This window comes from Phoca vitulina, unplaced genomic scaffold (genome assembly GCF_004348235.1).
Source record: "Phoca vitulina isolate PV1807 unplaced genomic scaffold, GSC_HSeal_1.0 scaffold3, whole genome shotgun sequence".
Taxonomy (NCBI): domain Eukaryota; kingdom Metazoa; phylum Chordata; class Mammalia; order Carnivora; family Phocidae; genus Phoca; species Phoca vitulina.
In genome coordinates this window covers 75866800-75894788 of record NW_022589706.1, presented here as the reverse complement: position 1 = coordinate 75894788, position 27989 = coordinate 75866800, and the positions used below count along the sequence as shown (strand labels likewise).

At 37.9% G+C, this 27989-nt stretch overlaps 1 protein-coding gene across 1 annotated transcript in view; it reads right to left on the bottom strand.

Moving 5' to 3' along the window:
• Window positions 1-27989, bottom strand: part of METAP1 (methionyl aminopeptidase 1) — a 64955-nt gene that overhangs the window by 3532 nt on the left and 33434 nt on the right. Inside the window, exons 3-10 of the mRNA XM_032400881.1 lie at window positions 23222-23334; window positions 21785-21845; window positions 17349-17440; window positions 16022-16105; window positions 13182-13320; window positions 11499-11630; window positions 7772-7915; window positions 3688-3753 (exon numbers count right to left, since the gene is read on the bottom strand). Of these exons, the coding sequence (XP_032256772.1) occupies window positions 3688-3753; window positions 7772-7915; window positions 11499-11630; window positions 13182-13320; window positions 16022-16105; window positions 17349-17440; window positions 21785-21845; window positions 23222-23334 (831 nt within the window). The remainder of the gene's footprint in view (window positions 1-3687; window positions 3754-7771; window positions 7916-11498; window positions 11631-13181; window positions 13321-16021; window positions 16106-17348; window positions 17441-21784; window positions 21846-23221; window positions 23335-27989) is intronic.

Here is a 27989-nt window from a genome sequence, read left to right as displayed (position 1 = left end):
AACACATGGAAAGATGCTCAACATCACTAATAATTAGGGAAATGCAAATCAAAACCACAATGAGATATCACCTCACACCTGTCAGAATGGCTAAAATCAAAAAGACAATAACACGTGTTGATGAGGAAATAGAGAAAGGGGAACCCTTATGGACTGTTGGTAGGAATACAAACTGGCACAGCCTCTGTGAAAAACAGTGTGGAGGTTCCTCAAAAAATTATAATTAGAATTACCACACAATAGAGTAATTCCACTATTAGGTATTTACCCAAAGAAACAAAAACACTAATTCAAAAAGATATATACCTCCCTACATTTATTGCAGCATGCAGCCAAGATATGGAAGCCATCCAAGTGTCCACTGATAGATGAATGGATGAGAGGGTATGGTACACAGACACAATGGAATGCTACATAGCCATAAAAAAGAATGAGATCATGCCATACGCCACAACATGGATAGACCTAGAGGGTATTATGGTAGGTGAAATAAATCAGACAGAGAAAGAAAAAAACCCTATGATTTCACTTATATGTGGAACCTAAAAAAACAAAACAAATGAATAATCAGACTCTTAAATACAGAGAACAAACTGGTGGTTACCAGAGCGGAGGTACATGGCGGGCTGTGTGTGTGTGTGTGTGTGTGTGTGTGTGTGTGTGAAATAGATAATGAGAATTAAGAGGTACAAACTTCCAGTTATAAAATAAGTAAATCACAGAGATGAAAGAAGTACAGCCTGGGGAATGTAATCAATAATACTGTAATGCTGTATGTTGACAGATGGTGACTATACTTATCATGATGAGCACTGGTACAGTCCTGTCCAGTCAGTATGTTTACTGGACACCTGAAACTAATACAACATTGTATGTCAATTACACTTCAGTAAAATTAATGACGATAATAGTAACAATAAAAGATTCCTATTTATACTTCAACTGTTTTAGTCTTTCCAACTTCATTTTGGTCTTTAGTCCAATGAAGTAATGATGGTATTTTAAATTTCCTCGGATGTGTTATATTTTCACATTTTTTATACCTCCCAAACATCAAATCAAGATGGTATTTCCAAAATAAAAGCACTGGGTTTCATTTTAGAAAACATATTGATAATACTCATTACAGAACTATGAGTTAAGAACTGAATTAATGAATTTAGCTCTTTCCTGGTATAACTTTGGCATCTGACTAAACTACAACCAATGTGTATTGTGAAGGAAATAATCTTTTTACACTTTTATTACAGCATTTAATTCCTGATATTATTTTTAAATGTCAGGCACACAAATGGTAAGAACAGATTATACTGTGCAATTTCTGTGGACCACACACGCCTGTAACCAGAAGGGGCTAAGAGAAAGAAACGGATTGGTGAGGGAAGTTAAAAAATTACAATGAAGCAAAACAGGTTAGGGAGGGGCTGAGACTAGAGAAATTTAACAAAGGGACAGTGAAAACAGCCCTAGGACAATGAAAGAAGCAGAGAGAGAGAGAGAGAGAGAGAGAGAAAGAGGGACAGAGGGAGGAGAGTGGGGGAGGGGAGAGGGAAGCAAAATGAGAAAGTTCTACAATTCTGGATACTGCTATAAAACCGTGTTTAGAGACTTACTTTCTTGTCTCCAAATTAGATGTCAAAAAAATCAATACATTCTTCATTCTAAGTAATCTTTTTTTTTTTTGCATTTTTGTTTATCCACTCATTTATTTATTTATTTTTCCAGTTTGAACATTTTATTTATTTTTTTTTATTTTTTTTATTGTTATGTTAATCCCCATACATTACATCATTAGTTTTACATTCTAAGTAATCTTTATCAAAGATTAGGTTTCACTGACTCAGAAAAATCCCAGAACATAAACTCTGCAGTGAAGTAACCTACTTTTGCAATACTAAATCCCAGCCTAAAAAGAAAAATGTGAGGTAGCTTGAAGAACGTTAACTCATGCTTTGTCAAACATCTAAAGACGAGTGACTGGATATTTTTCGATGTAATGAGTAACATTTCACAACTGGATTTTAAGATATAATACTTCTCTGACTTTATTGTGATCTGCTTAAAACAGGTTCTTTACTAATGTCAAGTCAAACATACCTGGATATTATTCTGAGAAAATTCAAATTCCTCTTTGGATTTGAAACTTTCCACTCCAGAGGTAGGATTTAACCTCGCTGAGCTACACTGAAGTATATGCATTATAATTTGATGATTATCTGACCAGGCTCCTTGGAAAGTTATTTGCTTATACCTGGAAATACCACATTATGTCTCACCAACCAGGTACCAATTAATGAAAATAGGTATATGATCAAAACACTTTCCGCTCAGCTTCTGGCCTTTCTCTGCTAATATATTCACTGCCCTTGCAATTGGTTCCACATGATCAGAACTTTATTCTTATCCAGGAGTATGACAAAAACAATACCTTACACTTGTCCAGCCCTCTAAAGTACACAAGGTAGGGCGCCTGGGTGGCTCAGTCGTTAAGCGTCTGCCTTCGGCTCAGGTCATGATCCCGGGGTCCTGGGATCGAGTCCCACATCGGGCTCCCTGCTCGGCAGGAAGCCTGCCTCTCCCTCTCCCACTCCCCCTGCTTGTGTTCCTGCTCTAGCTATCTCTCTCTCTGTCAAATAAATAAAATCTTTAAAAAAATAAAATAAAATAAAGTACACAAGGTATTTTGTGCTACTATAAATCATCTCGATTCTTAGAGCAGCCCTGGGGAGGTGGCAGGTTCAAGACTATCATTTCCATTTTACAGAAAAGGCAGCAAAGGATCACGTTATAAAGCAGCCTGTGGGCTGGATTTAGTGACTGCAATCTGGCAGAAGTAATGGGAGGTCACTCCCAAGATCAGATTATAAAAAAGACTGGAAGGATCCAGAAAGGAGGTATCCTTCAGTGAGGCCCCAGGACACACCAGCCCCACTACCATCGCCTTGCTGCATCCCCTAATCCCAACAGAGAACTGGCTGAGAAGAAAGGTGAAGAGAACACGTTAGCATCTGGGTGAGAAGTCCTAATCATGACTCCGGGTCTTCATCACTGCCACAAGCCTGCCACAGGGACCAGTGACAGTGAGGGCACAAATCTGCCAGCACTAAATGTGTCTGGCTGTGCTTTCACAAGACAACCTGAGCACACGACCTGAAGAGGCAGAACAGCTCCTGAGGTTAGAGTCTGACAAACTCTGTCACTATGTAACTAGCTCAGTGACTTTAGTCCAGTTACTTCTTCAAGGATAAGGCTGCTCTTCTATATAATGGGGACAGCACCAACACCTCCCAAGTTGTGGAGAATTAAATCATATACCGATGTCTGCCTCAAAGTGAGTGGCTCTACATCTTCTTTCCCCTCCCAGGCCCTTGCCAAGCAAGCTACACAGGATAGAGGCTCGGGACTGTTAACAATGCCCCCTTTGACAGCATCTTTTATGGAAAGGGACTGGGATTCAAGTCCTGGAGCATCTACTGACAGCAGAATTACCAGGTAGAAAGTATTGCTTTCTTGCCAACCCATACGATTCTCAGTTCTCTATATGATACTGAATCGAGTTTGAGTTGGAACAGGAAGTGGAAATGAACCAAAAAGAAAATAAACAGAGCAGACTACTAACCTGATCGTAAGTAGCCAAAAGTAAATAAAAATTCAATTAAAGAACAGGACAGCATCCCTTTTTCTCACCTTCACAAATCATTGGCTCAATTGTAAATACATGGCCCGCCTTCATCACTCCAACTGCTTTATTTTCTGAAATTAAAGAAAATAAAATTCTCAAAACACAGCAAAAAATCAAGAGTGTACTGTTGAACAGCTCACTGGTAAGAGTACACATTGTTCACAAATATGAGAGTATTTTTCAGGACCATCATGAAAAACACAACTATGAATTCAAGTATCCAGACCCGCCATCCTCCAAAAAAGCCCAAAAGGTAAAAAGAGGGATGGACCTTTGGAGACAATCTCAGACAAAAATGGAGAACCAGGTTAAAGTTCAAATTAAAACACAAGAACGGATGTGAACATCAGTAAATGAGTGAGTGCATTTGCTCTGCCTGACCACCAGATGGCAAAGAGACCGGCTCTCAGGCTGCTCTTCACGATGGTGACTTCGGTAAAGAAGGACACGTGTCCAGAGGTTGCATCTACTAAACACCATTCTTCCTGGGTATGGTCTCACCTCACCCACACGTTTCTACCTGCACATCTTTCCTTGTGAACAGCTATCGTGCTGCTCTCCACTATCTTCAGTATTGCCAAAATACACTCCCTGCAGATTCTAAAATCTGAAGTTTGTAAACTGTCAAAATCTGAAAGGCGAAACACAATTTTGACTTTCTATTGCTAATCCCATGAACTTTCTTTCCCAATGACCTGCAACTTACTACATATAAAGAATTGGTCATATTCCCTGGGGATATATATATTTCTTAATGTCAAGAGTGTCAGTGTGGTGTCACAGAAAGAAAAAGGATAAAGGGGGTGCCTGGGTGGCTCAGTCGTTAGGCGTCTGCCTTCGGCTCAGGTCATGATCCCAGGGTCCTGGGATCGAGTCCCACATCGGGCTCCCTGTTCTGCGGGGAGCCTGCTTCTCCCTCTGCTTCTCTCTCTCTCTGTCTCTCATGAATAAATAAATAAAATCTTAAAAAAAAAAAAAAAAAAGGCTAAAGGACTGTGAAGCCGAGCTGTCCCAGTACCGCAGCACTGGCCGCACCGAGCCACCGAGCACTCACAAAGAGCCAGTCAGAGCGGTATCGGCTCCGAGTGTAAAAAATGAGTCAAACTCAAAGACAAAGTATGTAATACACCTTGATCATTTTTACATTGACTAAATGTTGAAATGCTGCCATTGTGAATGCAATGCATTAAATAAAATATACCATTAAAATTAGTTCACCTCTTTCTTTTTACTTTTTTAATATGACCACAAGAAATTTTTAAATTACATATGTGCCTCATAATACATTACGAGCGGACAGTGCTGATACAAAGTACTCATTATTCTAGAAAAGTTACAACTCCCACTCAACCTGACTCATGGTTTCAGTTTGTCAACATACCTCACTCAGCAAATATACCTTATCTGATTGACTACACAACTGCAGATACCATGCTAAGTACTTTTCAAAAAATTTGTACCTGCTCTATCATCTACCTCAAAGAATTATTGTAAAATACATTCTAAATATAGGGTATTATCATCACTTCCCAACCATGTTGACTGAAATAAAAGGCAATCACTCTAAGCTAACAAGGACTTCTCTTACATAGAAGGGGTAGAGGGAAGTTACACAGTTTCCTAGTTCCACCTTTAGTGGGTTAGGAATATGGGTTGACAAGCCAAAGCTGGGATCATTTACATTTCAAAAGGTCTCTGTACATAGACTCAGCAGTTTCCTTTCACACTTCCCTAAAGTGATCACAACGTATTTTAATTTACATAAACCCAATTTACACTGGACTTTTCATAAATGTCTCAAATTTATGAAACAAGTATATACCTGGCCCTCGCTTCCTTTTCCAGAAATCATTTTTTATTCCTAATGAAATGGTTTTATGTTTTATGGACACTATCATCATGGACCCATATCCCCTTCTTCCATAAATTCTATCTTCTTCAGTCTCTCTTTTTATAACCCACATCTAAACCTGAGTTGTCAATTCAGTAAGTAAAGGGACTTTTTTCACCCCCTCCCCTGCACACACTCTTTTTACACACACATACACAAACATACACGTTTATCACTGTAACGGGACTAGCTACTTCCAATCTGTTAATGGAATGCACATTGGGTGGTTTCAGGGCCTACCAGGAAGGAACTGAGTTAGTAACTTATTTTCTGTTCCTAATTTTTATTTCAAGCACAATTCACAGCTTAAATAAGAACTTTGTGGTCTGCTAATAAATGTTTGTTGATATAGATCAAATGCTGTGCTCTAAACTACTTCTCCAGCTTCTCCCACTGAGAGGCTTCTCACTCATTTCCCTTTTCTTCACAATTACTGACACCTAGGATTTTCCAGCTCACACCTCAATTGCAGCAACTGTGCATTGGGCTGGCTAGCCTGACTCCCTCACACCTGCAATCCGTTCTAGACACCACTGCCAAACCTGTCTTATCGAAATAGCAACTTCACCTTGTCATTCTTCTGCTCAAAAATGTTTCTGCAAATCCCTACAAATGAAGTCAAATATCCTTGGTCCTGTAACTGCCTACTGCTAGTTTTTAACACAAAATACTCAGCCCAAGCTTATCATGTCTCTATTCAGTCTCAACTTGAAGCATTTACTCATGATATCTTCTACCTGGAATGTTCTTCCTCATCTTCTCCACCAAACCAAAATTTCAACCATTCCATATTTCTCCCACTGGACCTGCACCCAACTGCTCCAGTCCTCACTAGGCAGCACAAAGTACAGAAATAAAGACTGCCTTTAGAAAGACAGAACCCAGGTACCAATCCTAGCCCTAGAATTTATTTACTAGTCTGTGTGAACCTGACTAAATAAAGTACTTCCCTAAGCACAGAATCTATCTATCTATCTATCTATCTTTTTTTCTCTTTCTTTCTTCACAATCTGCTCTTTAAAATAGGGCTAAAGGGGCACCTGGGTGGCTCTTAAGCATCTGACTCTTGATCTCAGCTCAGGTCTTGATCTCAGGGTGGTGAGTTCAAGCCCGCAGTAGGCTCCACAGCCAGTGCAACTTAATAAATAAATAAACAAACAAATAAATAAATAAGGCTAAGAAATTATTCAGAGTGGTGAGATCAAATGAAATAATGTATATCATCATCATGATGATCATTCTAAAAGTTAACATTAAGTGCTCTCCATGTGTTCTCTCTCTCACTCCTAGTAACACTTCTCAGAGAGGTGCCATCCCCTACTACTGTTCAAGATGGGAAAACTGAAGCACAAGAAGCTATGTGTAAGTGTCTACATAGCAATAACTCATACATACATGTTAAATTCCTTCTTAGGTCACTTAGTGTGGACAGCTTTCCTTTTTAGCACTAAATAGCAGACTTATTCCTGCACGACCTAGCTCTCCGACAGAAAAGGTATCTGGAAAACATTAATTGTCCCACACTTCCTTCGTTATTCTATCAAACACCACTCAACTTGAGGAAAGGTTCTCTATTCCCCTGTATTTATACCAACAAATAGTACAGTATCTGACATACACTACAAAATCAAACCAAACCAAACCAATTTCACTTAAGGAATCAGAATAGTGATAGCTAGACCCGTGGCAGAGGCTATTAGCTGTTCACCAAAACTCGTTTACTTTTCTTCTGAGTACTCAGCTAGATTGTATTTCCCAACCTCCTCCGCAGTTAGTGTAGCCATGTGACTGCACTCCTGCCAATGAAAAGTAAATGTAAGTGATTTATGCCAATTCCAGGCTGGTTCATTAAAACCTCCCAAACATACCCCTTCATGCTTCTTCCCATCCTCTCCAGTATCTACAGGTTAGAAGAGTAACCCAAAGTGACCTTGAAAGGTATAGGTTGAAGACGACAGGACCTGGGTCGCAGAGTAACTGCCCTACCACCAGCCCCAACAGTCACCAAACACACGTTTTGGACTGTTACGTGAGCAAAATATGAATGTGTGTTGTGTATTAGCAAATATACATTTTGACGGTCCATTCATAAGAGCTTATAGATTAGTAAGTACAAAATAGTAGGTCCTGTTAAATGTTTGAATAAATATTAGTTGACTAAATGGCTAGCAAAAACCAAATCTTTGGATAGTACTTACTGGCATAATGGGGTACGTTGGGGGCTGTATGAAAAAGCTTGTGGATTCCATGCCCACAATAGCTTCGAACAACTGAAAACCCATTCGCTTGGGCATGCTTCTGAATAATGTTTCCCAATTCTCTGTATCGAACACCAGGTTTCACTGAAAGGAAAAAAGAAGAGTCATGACAAAGAGTAATAATAACTAACATTTACTGAGCAATTACTATCTAAGTGCCAGGAACCTTTCTAAATGCTTTACATGCCTCCATTATATGCTGCCATGTAAAGAGATATGTACAAAACTTTCAGATGAGGAAACCAAGGGACAGAGATGCTGTACCGCCAGTAAATGGCCAAGTTGAGATTCAAACCAGTAGCACCTGTATTCTGTCCTTCGGTGTAGAAAAGGACACGTGTGCAGTACGAAGGGGTTGGGGAGACACACCTTTTGTTTTCTGAACAAACGAATGGAAAACATGCATCTCTTCCTCTCCTTCTCTAATGTCAAGTGTGCTACTCTTTTTTTTGGGAAAGACAGAGAGTGAGCATGCACCGGGCGGGGGGAGAGGGGGAGAGGAGGACAAAGGGAGACAGAGAATCTTAAAGCAGGCTCCACACCCAGTGCAGAGCCCGATGCGGGGCTCGATCCCATTTACCCTGAGATCATGACCTGAGCTGAAATCAAGAGCTGGACGCTTAACGGACTGAGCCACCCAGGGGCCCCAAGTGTGCTAGTGTTTTAAAGTGAGCAGAAGAGGTAAGGAGAGGAGAGAGCACCGGGAGAAAAAGGAATGTCCAGAAAGTAACTTGACTTGTCCTTGGTTTCAGTCTGATCAACTTCTCAAAGAATTACTTCCCCTGGGCTTCTTTATCCCCATAAAAGTGTTCCTAAAATTATTCAGAGTTGCCTCTGAACACAGTCCTGGAGATAGGGTATAGAAAGATACTTCTTGAGCGCCTGGGTGGCTCAGTCTGTTAAGCTTCTGCCTCTGGCTCAGGTCATGGTCTCAGGGTTCTGGGATCGAGCCCCACATTGGGTTCCCTGCTCAGCGGCAAGTCTGCTTCTCCCTCTGCCTCTGCCCCATCCCCTTACTTGTGTGCACGGTCTCTAATAAATTTAATTTAAAAAAAAAAAAAAGATACTTCTTACTATATATTCCTGCCCTGCTTAATTTTTATGACTTTTACCACTGTTTCAATAAAAACTAAAACAAACGAAGTGGTTCTCATTGTTGGTTGGTATGGCTCTCCTCGCACTGAGACCCCAGGAGCTGGGCCCTGCCAGACTCCTGGGGAACCTAGCCATGGTTCTGGGGTCCTCAGACTCCCTACAGTCTCCTACTCTGCCTACCTGATTTCCAACCTGAGGTTCAGGTACAACATATCTCCTCCAGCCAAGCAAATCTCTGGGGAAATAGCTCCAGGAATCATTTCAATTAATATATACTTGCTCTTAACTACATGTTCCAGCTTGACTTTTTTGGGGGGTGGGATGTTAATAATTTTGAGGAACCGTGCTGACTTTCATAATGATTTGCTTGCATTCCCATCTCAGACTTCCCATCAGCCCCAGTCGTGGGGGAGGAAAGCAAAATTTTAACCCAGTTTGCACAGTATACAACAAAGAAAATCCCTATTCAAAAATAATGAGAGAGTAGAAAGGAGGAGATTCCTCCCTAATTCTCATACCCGAGGCAGTTCTCATACCAAGAATGCACCTCATTAAAATCTGGAGACGTTTCTGGTAGGAGTGCAACCGGCATCTAGCGGGTAATGACCAGGAACGTAGATAAGCATCCTACAATGCACAGGACAGGCTCCACAACAAAGAATTCCCAGACTCAAAATGCCAATAATGTAGACGCTGAGAAGCCCTATTCTGGAAGGAGAATTTCAACAACAGTGAAGCTCTCTACTGTGCTGCACCACACTGAGTCGCCAAGTTAATAGAAAATAAGGGGCAAGAATGATACACACAAAGGTATTAATAGCACTTTCCAGAGATTAAGCAACTTTTGTTCCTTCCTGGCTACTGTTATGAAGACTGGTTTCTGATAGTTTCTTGGCAAGTTTTATTCCTGTGTCTTTGTACAACACTTTCGCTATCTGGTTATTTCAATCAACTCACAGAAAAGCAAAAAGGACATAAACATTGAAGACATTATCTGGCAGAAACCCTAAAAGTTAAACTATGACTTCCCCAAATGAGAAATTAAACACTAAAGAATATTAGTTTTTAAATAATCCACAATGAATAAGTAAAAAGAACTCTCTCATACACTGATAAATGAGAATATCACGTTTTCATTTTTCATTCCTCCAACTTTATTAGTAAAAATTTCATCATCTCCCATGCATGTTAAAATAGATTCAAGACAATAAAAATAACAGATCTATGTCATTAGAGATAACTATGTGTTTGCCAAAGAACCTGGTCATGTCCAATACTTTGTTGATGATATATCAGGTTTATTGCGCAGGAAGAGGGCGGCAGGTACAAATAATATACTAAACAATAGAGCTAAAATGTTGTGGGTTTCAACTGAAAATGTTGTTTGCACTCAAACTGTCCTTTTAGTAACAGTCTGCTAGCATTCGCAACAAACCATTCCTTCTCTCTCCTCCTAAGACAGTATCAACAAAAAAAATATCTGTATGAGCTGTTTGTAGGGACAAAGACAGCCTGAGTAAACTCCAACAGAAATATCTCTCTACTCAAAGGTATTATTCACACACACACACAAAAAAGGTTGTTATTCACTACAATAAGCAAGACATTTGGAAAACACCAAATTCCAGTAGGGGAATAATTGTAGAAATTTTTATACTGTGGAATATAATATAGAGCCATTAAAAGAAGGGAGTAGATCTATGCATGCAGATACATATGCTCATTTGGAAAAATCATAAAGATTCTACTGAGAAAGTATTAAATTACATAATACTACCAATACTATAACGCCATTTAACCTAAGTAAACACATACATATAGGTATATGTGGTGTGTCTGTCTGTCTGTTAATACACAGGGGAGAAAAAAACTAAGTGTTAAAAGTAGAAAAAGCCTATGGGGCGCCTGGGTGGCTCAGTCGTTAAGCGTCTGTCTTCGGCTCAGGTCATGATCCCAGAGTCCTGGGATTGAGTCCCGCATCGGGCTCCCTGCTCGGGAAGCCTGCTTCTCCCTCTCCCACTCCCCCTGCTTGTGTTCCCTCTCTCACTGTGTCTCTGTCAAATAAATAAATAATAAAATCTTTAAAAAAAATAAAAAAATAAAAGTAGAAAAAGCCTAAATGTTAAAAGTAGAAAAAGAAAAAAGATATAAAAAGGAAAAGAGCTAAGTATAAAGGAAGATCATTCATTTTTCTTATAATCTAGCATCTTGTTTTTTTATAATGAGAACATAATACTTATGAAAGAATTAACAAGTAGAAAAAAAGCTGCACTCAAGAACTATACATTCCTATACATTTATCATATGCTATACATATAATACACATTCCTCCTCATTTATCAGCCAAAGAAAAGGCAGATCGATCACAGAAGAGGTAAAGGATGATAAGCAATCATCTGGTCCACCTCATCAAGGGATGCCCAAATCACCCGTCAATCCATTCCTGCTACAATCCCAAGCTAAGTCAGGTTAGGGAAGAGGCAGAGCCGGTGGGACAAGGAATGCAATCAAGAGCCGGGTGAGGCCCCCGAACGCACAGCCGCTGCGGCGGGTGCGCAGCACGGACACTGACCTGCATCGATGGCTTGCATCAGGCACTCGTACGTGGTCTGCACCAGTTTCCGCGCTCCCTCATCCACCTCTCCAACAAAAAACGTTTCATTCAAGTCCCCGTGATAACCATTGCGATAAAGAGTGATGTCCACTGCAAAACAATGTACAAGTATAAAGACCACATCTGTTTTTATTTCAAAATAGAAGTCACTTCTCCAACATGACAGTGTCAAGCAGTTTCATGAGCAAGACAATTTCGGCATTCTCAAAGTAGACACGAAGGGGTATCAAGTGACTTCCTGGAAGACACTCCTTGCCTGTAATGCAACTAAAGGCACTGTGGAGAAGAGCGCGTGGTCGAGCAGCCCAAGCCAGATGGTGGGCTTTTATCCATACAGTAGTAATCAGATCACGTGTGGCAGAAGACATGTACTGAGGACACATTCATGCAGGATCAATAAGCCATATTAATAGCATTAAACAGACGACCACGCTACATTTTGACATTAAACAGAAAACACTGCTTTCACTTACCATCTTCGACGAGTTTTTTCCTCCTCCTAGCACATCCGTAAATAGAAAAACTTACACTATTCTACATTTGTTTCTCAAAAACTCATCTGCCTTCCCCTTATTTGTGAATATTCATCCCTCCCGTTGTCCCCATATTTAAGAGGACAGACTACTACTATACAATACACTGAATGTATACATTAAATTAGGATTTTTAAACCATGAATTTTCAACCAACCTACAATATCACAATATAGTGTGTTGACTAGCATGACACATACATTCCTGAAAAACCACACGCATTATGCATGTAATAAAAATACAGGGTTTGTATGAAAAACAGGGTTGGGCAGACCACTCAACACCTATGGCACTTCATAAACAGACACCCTGACTGTTCTACCCGGAACAAGAAGCGCCCGTTGTGTCCACTATCCCTCCCAGCCAGCACTGTGGGCAGTGCACTCCCAGCAGCCTTTACCACTTGGGCTCATGCTTCCCCATCTGATATGTAAGCCTTTGAAGGTATCTGATGACTAAAGAGACCGAGTTCATCAATATTAAAAATACCATCCAGGGATGCCTTCTTTGTCGATATTTCTTTTAATCAGAGGGAAATCTTGGCAGCTCCTTCCTCTGCACTTGCAAGACAGCTTAACACAGTGGTCCTTAAAGCCACTTTCTGAACTTCTTATATCAAAGAAGGCACTTCTGTAGGATTTTAGCTTTTTTCTTAGGGTCTTCACATATTCAGATATTACTAAATACTTCAGATATTACTAAAAACTTCTCCTCAGATATTACTAAAAACTTCTCATCTGTAAGAAAGCCTGCCCTGAGCTCTTCAAAATCATCAGTGGACGAAAAGGAAAAGGGGGGGAAAATCCCACTTGAATTAACATTACTTCCACATTTCACTGACATCTTGCACCTATTTATCAATCACATATGATAATTGGCATTAAAGAAATTCATGCTGTACCAAACATATACTAGAAGTATCTTAAAAGCAGTATCTTAAAATCATAAAAAATGTTTCCATAGATTTAAGATTTCTTTTAAATTTTAAATACAAAAAAAGGATAAGTTAAAGATAGGAACCAAGTGAACAAAACGCAAGTCACTATCAGATGCCCAAAACCTTGTTGTTGCTTCACTGATGGGGACAAAAGTCACACTTATTTCTTACCATTAACAATATCACCTTCTTGCAAGGGCCGTCTGTCTGGAATCCCATGGCAGATCACTTCATTCACTGAAGTACAACAAGACTTTGGGAAATTATAATAATTCAGGGGAGAAGGATAACAATTTCTTGCAATACATGCCTATAATAAAATACAGAGAAAATAATTTGGAATGTGCAAAAGAAAAAAATCAGTATGCAATTAACCACATTTTTTAATTGTATTTATTTATTTAGAGAGAGAGAAGAGAGAGTGTGCTGAGTGGGGGAAGGATCAGAGGGAGAGGAAGAGAATCTCAAGCAGACTCCACAAGCACAGAGCCCAACACAGGGCTTGATCTCACGACCCTGAGATCATGACCTGAGCCGAAATCAAGAGTCAGATGCTTAACGGACTGAGCCATCCAGGCACCCCAATTAATCAGATTTTAAAATTTGAAAAATGTGAAAATATTTGTTGCACAGACACTAATGAACTTAATATTTTATTTTAGAAATAGTAGTAAATATTATCTTAATATACACCAGTCAGACTGTATGTAAACCAGTTTACTAATAATTACAAAAGAAAAGTAAATTCACATATTACAAATATTTACAAATACACACAAATGTTATGTATATGAAGATTCTAGTTTAGAATTAACTACTTTTTATTAAAAATATATTATTTAAAATGAAAAGATAATATTTAAAGTAAATATTAATGTACTTTTAATGTAACTATATCTAAGAAGCCTATATCCCTATGACCAAAAAAGGAATACCAACATAATTAAGAGATGATAAAGTACTTCCAGATACATTTTAATCACTACTTCATATGGAACAACAAAGGAACCTCTAAGAAAATGGTCTGGTTCTCCTTAAGTCTTATTTTACTTGGATGTTTTTACACAGTGGGAGTCATAGCATACATGATTTCTCTTTCCATACTGCCACACAGTCTGCAGACTAATAATTTTTAAATAGTTGCACATTAATATGATTTGTGAAATACACCATAATTTTACTGGCAATTCCACTATTATTGGAAATTTAAATTAAGTTTCCTCAATTACAAAAAATGTTAGAACCAATAACTACACGCCTGTCACTTTTCCCTTATTTAATGATATACTTCTATACTTCTCACAGCCAGTATAAAGAGTAGTTTACACAGCAAACTGTCTTAACTTGTAAAAATGCCAACTCCATCACTTACAAGTTGTGTCTAACATTGGACAAGTTAATTAACCCCTGCCTCAGTTTCCCTTCCTGTACAAGGCAGACAACAGTGGTATCTATTTCATGGAGCTGTTGCAGAGATTAGAGTTAGTAAAAGCAGCATGTAAAAGAGCACCCGGGAGCACCTGGGTGGCTCAGTTGGTTGGGCGTCTGCCTTCAGCTCAGGTCATGATCTCAGGATCCTGGGATCACGCCCCGCATCGGGCTCCCTGCTCAGTGAAGAGTCTGCTTCTCCCTCTCCCTCTGCCCCCTGGCTTCTGCGCACGCTCTCTATTAAAAAAAAAAAAAACTATAAAAGAAAAAGAGCACCTGGGCTATATAGCAAGTGCACAAAATGCTATTACTGCATATATTTTATAATATATGGAACAATCCCCCAAAATCAGATTTTATAAATATTTTTAAATAAATTTTACAAGCTGGGGCGCCTGGGTGGCTCAGTCGGTTAAACAACTGACTCTTGATTTCAACTCACATCGTGATCTCAGCATCTCAGTGAGATCGAGCCCCACTGCTGGGCTCCGTGCTGGGCAAGGAGCTGCTTGGGATTCTCTCTCTCCCTCTCCATCGGTCCCTCCCCCATTCACACACACAGGCGTGCACTTTCTCTCTCTCAATAAACAAATAATTTTATGAACATTTTTATGGCTCAAGACACATTGTCAATTTCCTTTCAAAAAGGTTGTCCCAATTTATAGTAGCACCACCATGTAAAGGAGTTCCAGCTTCATCTTCTCCATAAAGGCAGTAGAAATAAACATCTTTAAAATACTGAACTAATTCAGTAGGTCTTCATGATTTGCATTTGTTTGATTACCATAGCAGGTTTAATTAGTTTTCCATGTGACATATTAACTAATTATTGCTCTTCTCTTGTGAATAATCTATTCATATAATGTGTGCATTCATTACTACTCATGTGCTAAGGTCTCTCCATGATGGATAGGCAATCTTTATAAAAAATATCCCTATACTGGGGCGCCTGGGTGGCTCAGTCTTTGAGCATCTGCCTTCAGCTCAGGTCATAGTCCCGGGGTCCTGGGATCGAGCCCCACATCGGGCTCCCTGCTCGGCGGGAAGCCTGCTTCTCCCTCTCCCACTCCCCCTGCTTCTCACTCTGTCAAATAAATAAAATAAAATCTTTAAAAAAAAAAAAATCCCTATATCATATTTACCACAAACAATCACCTAGTTACTGCTTTGTTATTGTAGATATAAAAGGGAACATTTTTCTACTAATATAGCTTCAGAAGTTGTATTCTTCTTTATTTTAAAATATTTAATGTATGTAGTGGCATGATTTATTTAAAGCACTAGTATTAAAAAATAAAGCACTACATATTCATAAAATTACCATTTTATAAAAACTAAACTAAAACATTATAAAATGTGAGGTTTCAGAAACAAGATATATCAAGCCACCTCAGACCTCAGTATCACAGATACTTAAAAATGGGAATAAAGACTTGAATATTTTCTGTATTGAAATAAAGTAAAAATCTGCTTTCAAATTAGCTATGCTAATTTAGACATTATTTTAGACATTCAGAACTTAATTTTTAGAAGCCTGAAACATCTAATAATGCGAAAAACATTTTCAAAAGTAAAGTTCTTACTAAGTGTACAGCATGATCTATTTCTTCAGTAGTTACACCTGGTTTAATCATGCCAGCAGCAATGTCCAACACTTCTCTAGCAAGCTGTAAAAGAGAAACATTTAACACATTCAAGAAGAAATGGAACAGAAACAGAAATCTGTACCCTTTGTACTATCTTAGATTTTGTGAGAGATTTGTTTTACAAATCTCTAATTATTACAGAGATTTTAATCTAAATATTATATGATATTATTATATTTGTGAATTTTCATTTTAAAACCATTTGCATTTCTAATGTCCATCAATAAATAGATGTGTGTATAAATATATAAATAAAATTGGGCTAACTAGCTTAATAAGTAAGCATGACTGATTTCTATGTGAAAATGCATATCCTAGGAATCTGAACAATAATCAGTTGATGGAAGTTAAGTCTTCTCACATTTTTATACTTCCTAGTTACAGTAGTCTCCCATTATCTGTAGAGGATCTGTTCCAAGACCCTCTGGATGCCTGAAACCAGACAGTACTGAAACCAACATACACTATGTTTTTCCTATATATATAAACCTATGATAAAATTTAATTTATAAGTAAAGGACAGTGAGAGATTAACAACAATAACAGAACAATTATTATATAGAGAAAGTATATAACAATATACTCTAATAAAAGTTATATGAATGTGATCTCTCTCTCTCTCTCTCAAAATAGCTTACTATACTGTACTCACCCTTCTGGGGAATGATGTGAGATGATAAAATGCCTCCATGATGAGATAAAATGAAGTGAATGAGACAGACATTGTGATGTAGCATTAGGCTACTAATGACCTTCTGACAATACATCAGAAAAAAGATCACCTGCTTCCAGACCGTGGTTGACCACGGGTAACTGAAACCATGGAAAGCAAAACCACGGATAAGGGTGGGTTACTGTATTTCATGGCTTTAACAGAGGCTTTAACTTAAAGTTATATAAAGCCTTAAACTTTGCCCTATGTTATGATGACTCGTGAAAGTAAAATGACAAAATATCATGAATATACCTGGTTCTTTAAAACAACAACAAAAAAATACAACGGGTCAAAAAATTGACTGCCAACTAAACTAGATTACCTGCCATACTATTTCTCAAATAGGCTATCCAAGCTTCGATGTAGAAAACAACAGTTGCATAAAATTATATGCTAACAATACTTTAATGAAAAGTAAGTATGGCTAGCCAAAGTCTTATAATGTAACATTTGCTACCTTTATAAATCAACAAATCATTGACTTCATGTCTAACTACTTCATGTCCACTTAAATGTAGCTTACTCCATGGGGAAAAAAGTAACTCTTACCCTACATACAAGTCGCATTCCTTCTATATCTTCAGATGAGAGTAATTTAATTTGAGAAGTACCTTTAAGAGCCTGTTCAGATTCAGACATTCCTGAAAATCAGTAAGAAAAGCCAAAATGAATGGAAAGATGTAGTATTTATTAGCCTAATTGTCTTCCTAATGACACAATAATCGTCAAGCCGCATTATTTCACACAATAGTATCTCATCATTTTGGAGGGTCCAGGTCAGATATTTTTAAAAAATATTTTCAATATGAAAAGGAAATTTGCTAAACAAACTGAAGAAAGAATTCTAAAGAACAAACTCCCAGATCTATTAGAAATCAGTCAGTATGGAGTACTTATTACACGACAGGCAATATGCTGATAAGGTCAGTAAATGATTCACACTTAAACAGTACCATACAATTTACAAATTGCTGTAACGATCATCAACTAATGAAGCAATTATACACCAACGACTGATGAATCATTATACTCACTGATTTTTTTAAACAAGAACCTAGTCGGTGTTTTTCAAACTGTGACCCTTTAGTGGACCGTGACTAACATTTTTTTAAAGTAAATACATGGAACAGAAAATATTAGACTAAATCATATAGAATAGGACTAAGTGCTGTTGTGGAATGTTTGTTAATTTACACACACACACACACACACACACACACAGAGATCATGTTATAAAATCCATTTCTCGTTCTAGGTCATAGTCAAAAAAGTTTGAAAAATACCGCCCTAAGAATCTTCACTAATAAAATTAGCTTAATTCAAGTTATTCATACATTTGAAAAGTGTCATAGTCAGGATAATTATTACAAAATTTGACAAAAAAGAATATAATAAACCATAAACTAAGCTTTTTTATAAATGATATAAAAATCCCAAATAAAGTATTATCAAACAGAATCCAAAAAACATAAAATACAGCATGACTTAAATGAGATTCATACTGGAAAGGCAAGAATAGTTCAATATTAACAAATCTATTAATATAATTCATCAGAGCTGCAGATTAAGAGAGGAAAGATAAATGATCATCTTCAAAGATAATTCTGATAACATGGCCAGCTACCACCTTAACATGACAAATACAAATCTCAAGTTAAGAACCATCATCATGGAATGTCCACTTGTCAGGAGTATTATTTAACAATGTTCTGACAGTACTAACAACTGTAATTAAACAAGAGAAAGAATAAGATGTATAAAACTAGAAAGAAAAGAACAAAACCCTCATCATTTTAGAGATAGGATTATGTGTCCCTAGAACAAGGGAATACCTGATAAATGACTAGAAATAAGAGTGCAGCAAGGTGGCAGAATATCAGATAAATACATCAGAGTCAATTAACTTTCCCATATACAAACCACTGCTAGAAAATACAGAAGATGCTATTCATAAGAGTAACTAAAAAAGTATCCAGGAATAAACTTAACAACAAAAAGAAAACCTAATGAAGAAAAATTGAAAACACCACTAAAAGACATAAAAGGAGACAAAAGAGAAAAGCACCCTCTCCTTGGGTAGGAATACTCAATATTGTAAAGGTGTGAATTCTTCCAATATTAGTCTATAAATTTAATGCTATCCCAATAAAAAATGGCAACAGGATATTTTTGGGAACCTTTCAGAAAGATTCTAAATTTTGCATGGAAAAAGTAATAAAATAAAATAAAATAAATTTCACATGGAAAAACAAACATGCAAGAATGCTAGGAAAATTCTGAAAAAGAGGAAAGGTGGGGCAACAAGGCTTACCAAGTATTAAAACATTATATAGCAATAATAATTAAAACAGTTTGGCAATGGGGGCGCCTGGGTGGCTCAGTCGGTTAAGCGGCTACCTTCGGCTCAGGTCATGATCCCAGGGTTCTGGGATCGAGTCCCGCATCGGGCTCCCTGCTCTGCGGGGAGCCTGCTTCTCCCTCTCCCTCTGCCTGCTTCTCTGCCTACTTGTGTTCTCTCTCTATCTCTCTGTCAAATAAATAAATAAAATCTTTAAAAAAAAAAATTTAAAAAAAATAAATAAAACAGTTTGGCAATGGCACATGATTAGACAAATGGGTTAATGAAACAGATGAGAAACCAAAAACAGACCCAGACGTGTGAGAATTTACTATAAGGACATAGATTGCATTTTAAAATCAATTAAAAGACAACTGATTTGTCTAAACACTAGTGATATGATAACCAGATATGAGAGAAAAATTAAGTTGCATCCCTATTTAACACCTAATAATAAATGATAAAAGCATCAAAAATCTTATCATACACAAAAAGAGTGAAACCATGAAAACAGTGGAAGAAAAGAGGAGAAAATATTTTTTATAATATCTGAACCAAAAAGGTCTTTCTAGGTCATAAAGCCACAGACACCTTAAAAGAAAACACTGATAAATTTTATTACAGAAAAATGTTGAAAGTTTGTCATAAATGTAATGCTGTAAAGACAAAAATGTAAATGTTCAGTCGGGAAAAAATATTTATAGCACATATATCAAGGGATTATTTTTCTTAATATAGAAAGAGCGCTTATAACTCAGTATAGAAAAAACTACAAATCTAACTGTGGGGGAGGCTAAGGATATGAACAGACAGATCAAGAGGGAAAAAAAATAAAAATGACCTTTAACATATAAAAAGATGCTCAACCTTACAATTTAAAAATATAAATTACAGTAACAATTAGCACAAATCATAAAACTTGGCAACATTCTATACTGGGGAAGATATAGGAAAAGAAACCCCCATATGTTTTTAATGAGAGTAACAAATGGCAAAATCTCGGAAATTTGTAGTACCTCTCAAAATAAAAAATGCATGCATCCTTTGATCTACCTATTTACTTCACGCAATTAACCTACAGAAATACTCTCACACGTTCACAAAGAAGTAAATATAAGAAGAGTTACTGCAGTCAAATTGTAAGAAGTAAAAACCTGGAAATAAACTAGCCATACATCAGTAGAGGCCTGGTTTAACAAACTGATGCATCCAACACAATGCAATACACCTCAGTCATTAAAAAGAAAGCAGAGGGTTTATATAGAATGTTTCCAAGAAATATTAAGAGAATATAACAAGGTGAAAAGGTATATACAGTTTGTTCCTTTTGTGTGGAATTGGGGTGGGGTATTTTTGTGTGTGCACATATAAAATATCTCTAGAAAGTGCCCCAAGAAACTGTTAACAGTGGTTACCTCTGGGGAGTAGGACTTACTTTTCACTGTGTAACATTTTATCCTATTAGAATTTACCTTGTCTATGTATTTTTTTAAAACAAATTAAAACTATACTCAAGAATATTAAGTATAGAGAAATGAAATTATACATCCTTAACAATATTCTGTCATTCAGACTGTCCTGTCCTTCAATTCATCTAAAATTGTAGAGTTTAACTAAATTTTAAAATTATATTCACGGGGCGCCTGGGTGGCTCAGTCCATTAAGCGGCCAACTCTTGATTTCAGCTCAGGTCATAATGTCAGGGTCCTGAGACTGAGTCCCGTGATGGGCTCTGTGTTCAGCCAGGGAGTCTGCTTGTGGATTCTCTCTTCCTCTCCCTCTCCCTCTGCCTCTGCCCCTCTCACTGCCCATGCGCACTCTCTCTTTGTATCTCTAAATCAATAAATCTTTAAAAAAAAAAAATTATATTCATAAGAAGTTAATACACCTCCCCACCTCTTAGAGAACAAAGCAAAGGTAGCTCAGCTTAGATTAAACCACAGAAAAACGCTGATACTCAACATTTTAGACATGCAAAATCAGTAATCTCACATAGTCCAACTGAAGCTATGTATGCAGGCTCTAAGATCAGACTGCTCCACTAACCTGTGCTGCAAATTACCTATCTTCTCTGGGTGTCTCACTATCAGTATCTATAAAATGGAAAAGACCATGGAACCCAACTCAGGGGTGGTCAAAATACTAAATGGAGAAAGGAACGCATGTAAAGAACTTAGCACATTGCCTGACACATAGTCATGAAAAAATAAGTACCAGTTACAGAATCATAATCATCCTATTATTTCTATTACTGCTACAGCCCAGAGTCTTTAGTTAGGCATTCAATCAAGGCCTCCCCACGCTGTTTTTTTAATCTAAATAGATACTACATAATTAAGGTAGGAGGACATGTTAAAATCAAAACAATTTTTAATCTAGAATTTGACAGAACAACACAAAATACATTATGTTAAATGTAGCCGTTAGCAGCTACATAAACAACGTTTTCATAATTGGGTAGATTTCTAAAGGGAGGAAAGAATTTTTGATTCTTACAAATGTTCTACTGTGTCTCGGAAAAACATGTTTACATTTATTGGAAATCCAGCACTGAAAATTTTCTACAAAAAAAAAAAAAAACTCCTTTCCTTTGCAGTAGTCACCAAGCCCACAAATTGAAAAATGGGAGAATCAGCACAGAATTTACCTAAAGGGTGATCAGCATAATCTGGTCTTTGAATATAACTTGGCACTGGCCTTGTTGGCATCTAAAAACATCAAAGAGGTTAGTTAAAACCAATTCAAATCTGAAAGTAACTTTCATTATTAAAATTTACTAACAAAGAAAAAAAATGTAGGGGAAAAAACACTAAAGATAAAAGTTCATTCATATCATATAAATGGAAAACAAGTTTTAAATGACATCTTAAATATCGTATCTCTTTCATGAAGACTAAGCTTTCCTTTCCTAGTGGCTAATGCCACTCCCTTTCTGAGGATACTTACGAAAGAAGGAGAGTGGACAAGTTAGGATTTAAGATGACACAGACAGCAAGGTGCCCATGTTGCTCCAAACAAACCAGCAAACCAAAAACAGTAATAAAATAATGTCTCGAAGTAAATATACATTAATATGCTCCTGGTCATTATCTCTGGAGGTAGAATTAAAGAGACTTTTTCATGTTTTTTATATTTTTCCAAATTTTAAAATTTAAAGATATACTCCTTTGATAAAAAGAAAACCATCAGTAAAGAGTTTTTAAATATTTAAGGATAGCAAACAGATGTCAGCTTAAGTCAATTCCTGTGTTAAGATTCCTGAGGTCCACCTGCCGGGGTGCCTGGGTGGCTCAGTCGTTAAGCGTCTACCTTCGGCTCAGGTCATGGTCCCAGGGTCCTGGGATCGAGCCCCGCATCGGGCTCCCTGCTCAGCGGGAAGCCTGCTTCTCCCTCTCCCACTCCCCCTGCTTGTGTTCCCTCTCTGTCTTTCTCTCTGTCAAATAAATAAAATCTTAAAAAAAAAAAAAGATTCCTGAGGTCCACCTGCCAAGAACATAGGGAGGGCTGGGTGTGGCAGAAAAGCCGTATCTAAATTAAGGTGGAAATATATCCTGCTTAAAAAAACTAGGAAAAAGTAATATACACTATCACTGTGCTGGCCAGAAAATACCTATTCTATCTCATTCTTCTTTAAGATTAGAGCATTTTTAATCCTTTCACCTAAAATTCTTTCTGCTTTGCCCATGATTCTCAATTATCCTAAATTCCAAGTAATATATCATAAAAGCTAAAGAGCTAGAATGCAAATTTAATCCTGATTATATGATTAATAATTGGAATACAAAACACATGTATCATTTTTAGGAAACTGAAAATTCTGAAAATTGGTTTGAAAGAATGTAAAATTTTGTGGGCGCCTGGGTGGCTCAGTCAGTTAAGTGTCTGACTTTGGCTCGGTTCATGATCTCAGGGTCCTGGGATGGAGCCAGACAGCGACAGTGGGCTCCCCGCTCAGTGGGGAGTCTGCTTCTCCCTCTCATCCTGCCCCTCCCCCGGCTTATCCTTTGCCCCTCTCTCTAATAAATAAAATCTTAAAAAAAAAAAAAAAAAAAAATGTAAAATCTGTATTACCTTATTTACTCACCAGTGGATAATGTGGTCTGAGTTTACCAGTATATCGATAGCCTGCCCACGGATCAGTGTTAATATCACCTTCTACAGTCCAGGAAGACACTTCTCGCTTGGCCTTTTCATCTTCTAGGAGGTGGGCAGACAAGAAAAAAAACAGAAAGAAATACTTCAGTTGTCAAGCTACTGAGCACCAGAATACTTTAACTATCACTTGTTTGGAAACCAAGCCACAGAGCCCAGGCATAAAAATCTAGCAAACTTCCACCCTAACCTAAATCACCAAAGCTTCTACTTTCTTGCTATGTTCACCACCCTATGATTCCTCAAAGATTTAAGTGTCTTGGGAGAAAAGACCCAAGCTAAACATATTCTAAGATTTTACACAATATCAAATAGGAATAGCTCACAGAACTCCTTTTCCAAGAAAATGCTAAATGTATTCTCTCTACAATGTCAATTTATAGGAAGCCCATTTTTTGAAATATAAAATCTAAGCCTAAGCAAAACTTCCCAACTGAGAGCAGATGTTATAAATGGATTCTGTGCTCTTACTGAAAGAACAGATTCTAAATAATTCCACAGCAAATTTAAAGTAAAAAACAAAAATTTCCCACTTAGCTGGCAAATAGCTTTCAGACAAGTACTTCAGAATGCTCTGAAAATTTTATAGTCATCCTATGCCTTTCTTCAGAAAGGGAGTAACAAAAGGAAGTAGGAAAGTCAAAGGTAAGAGGAGGGAACAATCAATAGAAAATTACCGAAAACTCAGTAGAAAAATTAAGTATCACACACACACTCACTCTTACCAGGTTAGTTATTAATACATAATGTTAATGCACCTAAGAATTCTTTGCACATGGATAGACCCTCAATGGTGTCTGATGTCAGCACCCTGACTGCACCTCTTATCCACCAAGTAAAATAAAAGTAACCTAAGACTTTTACACAGCAAGAATTCAAATCCCTCCTACACCAAATCAACCTGTACACCTCCCAATGCACACTGATCTTCTCCTGTTTACTGCTAAGCTACCATAGCTTTTAAAAGTCAGACTTAAAAAAAATTAAAAAACAAAAAAATAAAAGTCAGACTTCAAATAAAAATTTCTGAGGTCTGCAAGGGAAATAAAATTCCCCCCCTTTAAACAATCTAAACATCCAAAATGGGGGGGAACAGAAAGACTCACATAATGTTAAGCTGGAGAGGAATGGTGGAATGAGTGAAGTATAAACTTCCAGTTATAAGAGCAGTAAGTCCTAGGCACGTCAAGTGCAGCATGGTGACTAAAGTTAACAAAAACAAAAAGACAATCTACACTACTGACTCCTCATTTTACAGAGGAGGAAGCTGAGGCAGTATGGCTCACAAGAGCAGAGACGTGTAGGAACGCTGGTTCCCAGTACAGTACCCTTTCCACAGAGCCCTTCGTCAACCTGGGATTGAAAGGTGGTTAAAAGACAACTGACAAGACTGCAAAAATACAGCCAGTCCAGTCACATTGCTTTGGAAGAGAATGCAATTATAATATTACATACAAAGTAAAGAAGAGAAAAGAGTAAGACTAGAAAATAAGAATAAGAATAGCAAAGGAAAAGAAACGCTCTATCATGCTCCTGAATTTTAGATCTTTCTCCCCTCTGGAGTTCAAGAAAGCCACCGTGAACATGAATGTCAATAGGAAAACTGTTTCGCATCCCAGGACAAAATTGGACTCCATTCATTACCCCCAGGATCAAACGTTACAGGAAACAGTTCAAAATGCAGGCCAATGGACGCCTGCTTCGGCTATCAAGTGCATCAGTGCTTTGTCTGAAATATGAACTTCCAGAATAATTTTCACCTGAAACCTAGGACAGAATAGCAATCAAGATGTAGGCTTTTTGGTCTGACACACTCCCGGGGAGTGTGGAGGGCGAAGGAAAGATGTACAATCTTTCAAAGCTTCCTGCTGATCTGCGTTCGGGCCTTTCCACAATCTATTTTCAAAAGAGAATTAAAAGCAGACCTCCAACAAATAACTCAAAGCTACCTAAATCAGTTAAGACTGAATTATGGCAATTTCTAATCTCTAGGTATAATTTACTTAGGGAAATTTACACTTCAAAAGTAAGTTAGTTTACATTTCAGGATCAATTTGATCTAACCCGCAAATGCTAGACACATTAACAGATACCTACTAGTAAGCATGAACTGTACTGGGGATTAGAACAAAATTATTCACTAATTGGTCTTTGTCAAAAGACTGAGAGCACAGGACAGTGTAAACAATTATCTGTAGTTGTCTTTCAAACCTGACAATGCCAAAGGCCCAGCCAGGTACGCTGCAGGGCGTGGCAAAGGGTATCTGGTATGCACAAGGTGTGACCCAAAGCACAGCACACCCAGGCCTCACTCTGAAAAAGGTCCTGTGCAGGCTGCCTCCTCCTGGTCAGCTGACACAGAAGAACTGCACACGTCTAAGCTTTGCCTGGGACAGGATTTTCTGCTCACAATCCTGACTCAGTTCTTCCAGAGATGATTATTAAACAATTGTTGAGCACTTACTAGGCATTGTACATATGCTAAGCACTTTATGTGGATTTATTTAATCCTCATAACAAACCTATAATTTCAGCATTTTGGAGGTGAGGCTTAATGTAACCCATGCTCACAAAGCTTGTTGGAGCCAGTTCTGAATGATTACATAACACCTTCTCCCTGCTATCCAAAAATCAAGCATACTAGGTTTGGAGGGGTAGAGAAGTAGAATAAAAAGGATTATTTAAAGTTTTGTTGTTGTTTTTTTTAAATAGAGTTTTCATATCATACTTTTGGCTATTCAAAAAATACTTATAAAGTGCTCCTCCTACCTTTTAACTATAGGCAAAGGTGACAAAGAAACACAGGGATTTTATCAGTGGTAAACTAAAAAAAGTGACAATCTAAAACATACTATATTATTACTGACAACTTTTACAGATCAGACTAAAAGCCAATGCTACTGTGTGCATTCTGACAGAAGATACATGTTGGAAATATGCACCGAGCGAGCGTCAACACGATGTGCGTCTAAGGGCTTTGCAATCTAACCGGTCTTCTTCACTAGGACACATGAAAAGTAAATTCTGCCCTTGAGTCATTTCTTTAACTCACACTTGAAATTTTCCTAAGGCCTGATTAGCTTCTGCAATCAAAACAACTCTAGGTCCAGATGGCTTCACTGGTAAATTATACCAAATATTTACAGAAGAAATAATACCAATTCTACACAATCTCTTCTAGAAAAGAAAAGAGGAGGGAACATCTCCCATTTCATGAGTCCAGGATTACTCTCATGCCAAAACTAGGCAAAAATATTAAAAGCAAATGACAGATCAATATCCTGTACCAATATAAATATAAATCAGGCTCCTTAATTAGAGATCAGTCCACATTACAGTTAAAAAAAAAAAAAGAAAGAAAGAAAGAAAGAAAAACAGGGCGCCTGGGTGGCTCAGTCGGTTAAGTGTCTGCCTTCTGCTCAGGTCATGATCCCAGGGTCCTGGGATCAAGCCCTGCGTCAGATTCCCAACTCAGTGGGGAGCCTGCTTCTCCCTCTCCTCCCCGTTCCTGCTCTCTCTTGCTGTATCTGTCTCTCTCAAATAAATAAGGTCTTAAAAAAAAAAAGAAAAAGAAAAAGGCGGGGTATGTCATCTTCATGAAATGAACTGCATACTGTATGTTATCTCACTATTGCTTCTTGGAATAAAATGCGATCCTCTAATATGCCCTGGTTCCTTGCCAGCCCAACATTTTTTTCCCCTGGATACCAACCTTCCCAACACCATTCCCTCCTCTAGGACGGTCCTCCCCAATGGGTGTAGTCAGGGTCAATTTAATAGGATCTGAAAGATACAGGGCTGGCCAGCTGAGGGCCGTCTCTATCCAAAACAGCCCAAAGGGACCAAGAACAATGCTCTCACCCACTAAGAGAACCATCCCCAAAGATCCTAGAGGGCACCATCTAAAAGATGGCACCATAGTAAACACTAAGAGCAATGAGTAAAATGCAAATAGTTTCAGTCTAAGGCAGTAATAATTATGATCTTTTTACTTAGGGGACGTCAGCTTGTTTAATTCTCTTGGAGTGTAGGTCGTAATGGCCCTTAATTTCCCATAGGAATGCAGTATTAAAGAAACACGCATACTTGGGGCGCCTGGGTGGCTCAGTCAGTTAAGCATCTGCCTTCGGCTAAAGTCATGATCCCAGCGTCCTAGGATCCAGCCCCACGTCGGGCTCCCTGCTCAGCGGAGAGCCTGCTTCTCCCTCTCCCTCTGCCCCTTCCCCCCACTCATTCTCATTCTCTCTCTCTCAAATAAATAAAATCTTATAAAAAAAACAAAACAAAACACGCACACTTCAATGAGTTAGCAAACGCCAGGGGTAGAGACCCATTCTAAGCTGTTTTACTAACATACTATTTCATCTCAACCCTTCACTTACCTATGCTTTAACTTCCTGGATATAAAATGTTAATAACTGGCTCAGAGAGCTCTAAAAATATCTAACACCTTAGAAATACAGTACTTAATGTATGACTGAATAAAGTTAAATAGCTTTATTTAAGCCAACCTCTATACTTTGATCTGAAGTAACAAATCCTGTTATTTATGCTCTGTTTAACTCTTATTTATTTGAGATCCTTCTTCCTCATCTCTAACCACATTTCCTCCCACAATAACCTAGCATTTCCATTCAACGTAGAGTTCACTTTATAGAACCACAGAAATTGTCTTTTTACATTTTTATTTCCCTTTCCTT